This window comes from Nuphar pumila, chromosome 5, assembly GCF_984573655.1.
Source record: "Nuphar pumila chromosome 5, dmNupPumi1.hap1.1, whole genome shotgun sequence".
Taxonomy (NCBI): Eukaryota; Viridiplantae; Streptophyta; class Magnoliopsida; order Nymphaeales; family Nymphaeaceae; genus Nuphar; species Nuphar pumila.
This window is the reverse complement of record NC_143253.1, coordinates 129,229,649-129,234,958: the sequence shown is the minus strand read 5'-3', so window position 1 is coordinate 129,234,958 and position 5,310 is coordinate 129,229,649. Positions and strand designations below refer to the sequence as shown.

General features: G+C 42.5%; 1 protein-coding gene across 1 annotated transcript; it reads left to right on the top strand.

Moving 5' to 3' along the window:
- The first annotated feature begins 310 nt into the window (after positions 1-310).
- Positions 311-4,274, top strand: LOC149838684 (uncharacterized). The gene has a single exon (XM_090007763.1). It carries the CDS (start codon positions 865-867, stop codon positions 3,796-3,798), a length of 2,934 nt encoding a protein of 977 aa, XP_089863889.1. The 5' UTR covers positions 311-864; the 3' UTR covers positions 3,799-4,274.
- The last annotated feature ends 1,036 nt before the right edge of the window (positions 4,275-5,310 follow it).

Sequence of the window (5,310 nt, the reverse complement as noted above, 5' to 3'; positions counted from 1 at the left end):
CCAAGACGCCAAATATTTTTATTTAAAAATGCCATATAAAATATTAAAGTTTAAAAGAAAAAGAAAAAAACAAAGTGGTGGCAAGTCAAATGGGTGTAAATTCTTTTTCTGTATAATTTCTAACTCCTAACCAACTGGGTAAAAAGCAAATGGTGGTGGTGGTGTGTGTGTGTGTGTCTTCAGTGTAGTAGTGTGAGAGCAGGGTAATCAATTCAGGCATGTTTGGATTGACCATGGCAGTAAATGGAGGGGACTGGTGAGAGGTTTGCTCTTAATATTTAGCAGGAGGAAGTTGGTGGTGTTCTGACAGGCTGGAAAAAAAAAGCCCACAAGGGGTTTTTTATCCCCTCTTCTTCCATTCATTTTTTTTCATGATTTTCTCACTCTTTTTCTGAAAGATAGTGATTTGGGGCGTGGTTTTCTCCATGAATCGAGAGATCTCCCCATTTGGGTACGTATGATTTGTGAGTTTCCAGACTGCCACCTACGGTTCTTCATTCCTGAGGGTTTGGTGGGTGAGAGTTTGGGGGTCTTCTTTTGGGTTTTCTTGATAGGTAGTTTGTATTCTTAGAATTGAGAGGGTCTAGCTTTGGTTTGATATGAAATGCCATCATTCCCTTTTGTTCTTTTCCTAGGGTTCGGATTCTCAAAAGGTAGGGATTCTTGATGGAATTTCCTTCCCTTCTCTCTTCCCGCTCTCTCTCACATTTTTCTTTAGTAGTTTCAAATGGGTATAAAGCAATGTTTTTCTTTGGTAAAAGCCTGAGAACTGGGGTTTGAATCTTCTGTCACCTTTGTGTTTTTTAATGGGCTAAATATTTTGATCTGGGTATCTTGGTTGTGGATCCTTCGAGGTTAGCATTCATGCATCTCTCACTATGGAAGCCCATATCCCACTGTGCTGCCCTTATCCTGGAGAAGAAGAGCAAGAGGAAAGATGGGTCTGGTTTGTCAGAGGAAGACAAGAAGAGGCCCTCAATCCTGAGGCAGTTGCAGGAGAGCAAACTCAGGGAAGCTCTTGAGGAGGCTTCTGAAGATGGGTCACTGGTTAAGTCCCAGGACATGGACTCTGAGACCCTTGTCAATAACCAAGATGGCAACTTTGGTAGGTCAAGGTCTTTAGCCAGACTCCGGGCCCAGAGGGATTTCCTTAGGGCGACCTCCCTTGCTGCTGAGAGGACGTATGATAGTGAGAATTCCATCCCTGATCTCACTGAGGCCTTCAACAAGTTCCTTACTATGTACCCAAAGTTCCAGGTTTCAGAAAAGATTGATCAACTTAGATCTGATGAGTATGGCCACCTGTCTGATAAGTTTGCCAAGGTATGTTTGGATTACTGTGGTTTTGGGCTTTTCTCTTGCACCCAACAAATGCAGTATTGGGAGTCTTCTGCATTTAGCTTGTCTGAGATTACTGCTAATCTTAGTAACCATGCACTCTATGGTGGTGCTGAGAAAGGCACCTGTGAGCATGACATAAAGACTAGGATCATGGACTATCTGAACATACCTGAGAATGAGTATGGGCTTGTATTCACAGTTAGTAGGGGATCAGCTTTTAAGTTGCTGGCAGAGTCCTACCCATTCCAAGCAAACAAAAAGCTGATCACCATGTTTGATTATGAGAGCCAGTCTGTGAATTGGATGGCTCAGAGCGCCAAAGAGAAGGGCGCTAAGGTTTATAGTGCTTTGTTCAAATGGCCAACGCTAAGACTCTGCTCTTCGGAGCTCCGGAAGCAGATATCTGCGGGTAAGAGAAGGAGAAAGAAGGATTCGGCTGTCGGGCTGTTTGTGTTTCCCGTTCAGTCGAGGGTCACTGGTGCCAAGTACTCGTATCAGTGGATGGCGTTGGCGCAGCAGAACAATTGGCACGTTCTGCTTGATGCCGGTTCTCTGGGTCCCAAAGACATGGATTCACTTGGGCTGTCGCTTTTCCGTCCGGATTTTATTATCACATCATTTTATCGTGTTTTTGGGTCAGATCCCACGGGATTTGGATGCCTCCTCATTAAGAAATCAGTCATGGGCAGCTTGCAAAACCAGTGCGGAACTGCCGGAACTGGGATGGTGAGGATCATCCCTGTCTTTCCACAATATCTTAGCGATTCATTCGATGGTTTGGATGGTTTAGCTGGAACCGAAGATGAGAATGGCGATGGGAATGAAGTAGTAACACCTGAAAATGCTAAAGGAATGCAATTGCCTGCATTTTCAGGTGCATTCACTTCTGCGCAGGTAAGAGATGTGTTTGAGACAGAGATGGAACATGAGAACAGCTCTGACAGGGATGGGGCAAGTACAATCTTTGAAGAGACGGAGGAGAGCATTTCGGTTGGAGAGGTTATGAAGAGCCCTGTATTCAGCGAAGATGAGTCTTCAGACAATTCTTTATGGATTGATCTGGGTCAGAGTCCGTTAGCATCGGATAACTCTGGCCGGTTGAACAGGCCGAAATTGGGACCACCAATGCCACCCTCATGGTTTTCCAGCAGAAAAAATCATAAACGGCTTTCTCCAAAGCAAAATTCCAAGATATCCAGGAGTCCCCTCTATGATGACAGACGCTTGAACCTAGGATCACATAATGTGCTATCATTTGATGCAGCAGTCTTATCGGTTTCTCAAGAATTGGACCGTGTAAAGGAGGTTCCTGAAGGGGAGCAATCTGCAGAGACAGACACCATGCCAGAAAATGGCCTAAAAGATTCCGACCCAGATGCACATGATGTTCATTCTAAAATATCGATCTCTGAGGATCATGGTCATGTTAAAGAGATACACGAAGAGGAGCAGCGTGGTGCAGAAATGAGTTTTTCATCAGATGAATTCAGAGAGGAAGTGATCTACAATGGAGATGGTTTGGCCCACATGACCAAAAGGTCCCCACTTGATAAACCAGTTCCCGGTGCACGGCATAGTAGCCATGGTAATGGTTCTACTATTAAGATACGTCTGGAAGGTGCAGAACCTAAAGAAAGTGCTATAAGGAGGGAAACGGAAGGAGAGTTCAGGTTGTTGGGACGGAGAGAAGAGAGCAGGTTTGCTGGGGGTAGGTTTTTCAGTTTGGAAGAGACAGAAAGGGTTGCCAGCATGGGAAGGAGGGTTTCTTTTACCATGGAGGACAGCCATAAGGAACGTCTGAGCCAGTCCGAAGGTGGGGAGGTGTGTGCAACCACAATTGGTGATGATGATGCTTTTAGTGATGCGGAGGCAGAAGCAGAAGAATGGAGCCGAAGAGAGCCTGAGATTATTTGTAGGCATCTTGATCATGTTAACATGCTGGGTCTAAATGAAACTACTCTTAGACTGCGTTATCTGATCAACTGGCTTGTGACCTCATTGCTGCAACTGCGATTTCCAGATTCAGATGGTGAAATCGGAGCATCTCTTGTTCACATTTATGGGCCCAAGATCAAGTATGAAAGGGGTGCGGCTGTGGCATTTAATATAAGTGACAGAAGTGGAACTATAATCAATCCAGAAGTTGTTCAGAAGCTGGCAGATAAAAATGGTATATCCCTTGGTATCGGCTTCCTTAGTCATATTCGGATTATGGAGAACCAGAAACAGCTTCATGAGCTCGATGCTAACAACACTGCCTTATGCAGGCCTATTTCAAATGGTCGTCATGACTCCAAGAATCCCATGGTCCGAGTGGAGGTTGTTACTGCCTCCCTTGGCTTCTTGACAAACTTTGAAGATGTGTATAAGATGTGGGCTTTTGTGGCCAAGTTTCTTGATCCATCTTTTGTTGAGGCTGATGGATTATCTACCATCCCTGAGTCTGGAGAAGGGTGAAGTATGCTTGTCTGGTTTGATTGCTTTTCTTTATGCTTGAAGGGAGTTCTAGGTGGATTGTATCCAAGCACCCAGAAACACTTGGCTACCCTTGATCGCCATTTTTTGTGAAATGATTGGCTGCATGATATAGAGGCAACATATATCATGATTCTTGGCTATGGCTTTATGTTCTTTTGCATCTTCATTGGAATGAGATTCCTCAAGGCAGTGGTGTTTGAGTCTACTGATGAAAAGCACGAGTGGTGCAGAATTTGTTGATTGTGGGTAAATTTCTTTATTCTTGTTGTTTCTGTATTTTCTTTTCTTTCTTTTTTTGGTTCGTGTAGATTTCTTTTAGAAACATGTATCACTCAGTCCATCCTTGGGGCCCTCTTCAGTCTAATGTGGTTGTAAAAGCAAAATTTAGTGGATGAGCTAACAAATGTTGTCTTGTAAAATACCTGAGTTAGTTTATGCTAGTCACTTTTAGATGCTTGGTGTTGTCATGTTCCATTAGTAATAGCTCGTATAACCTAAATAACAATTGAAACTTTCCGTTTATTCTCTTTCGACTTGTGTAACTATAGTTTCCATTTGGACTTGGTAGCCTTCATGACAATATTAAGGGCTGATTGCTTGATATTGTCATTGTTAGCCATATTAAAATGGTCTCTGAGATATCATTGCTTTTCCAGGTCAAATGCACATTTTATTTATACCTGGTGTTCCTATGGTAGTCGGCTCTTAAAATCCATATAGCAATTTGAAATTTGCTATTTATTTTCTTTGGACTTACCTAGCTTCAGTTCCTGTTTCTATTTGGTAGCCTTTATAACAATGTAAAGTGCCAATCACTAGACTGTTGTTTGTTGTTGTTAGCCATGTGTGAGAATGATCTTTGACATCGGTTAGGCTGAGGCTAATGCGAATGTTACTTGTCATAGTGAGTTTTTTATAGTGGACTATCGTTTACTTCTATAGTGAACTAATTTTTTACTTTCACAAGCATCACTATTTTCTCTGGGATGGTTGAAATTTAAGATGGCAAATCATGCCACAGTTCATTTTGCAGAGGCTAGAATTTGCTGTTACCCAGGAAGTATGAGATAAGTGTTGGCAATATTCATGTGGCAAAGAAAGCCAAGTAATCTTTGTGGATAAAAATTGGACTGAGACTTACCTAGACACTGGGTTCTGTTCGAACTGGATCAGGGCGTCTAGCGAAGTATAGGTAGTAGAATGATAAATCTGTCTCTCTTTTAATTTAAAGTCTGTTTCAAACCGCTCCAATTTGGTGGAAGTTGCAATTTGTATTTCATGCACTTCCAATTTGAGTTTACATCTGATTTCTATACTCGGGCATTGGGAGTTCCTTCTTCACCTGAATTTCATCATCTAGTAGCAAGAATGACACAGTATAGTGATTTCTGAAAGCAAAAGGCTTTAGGAATGATTGCATGAATTGTATGAATATGAATTCTGCATCTGCTTGGTGAGGACTATGTTTGCATTCACTTGGTTGCGTGCAAG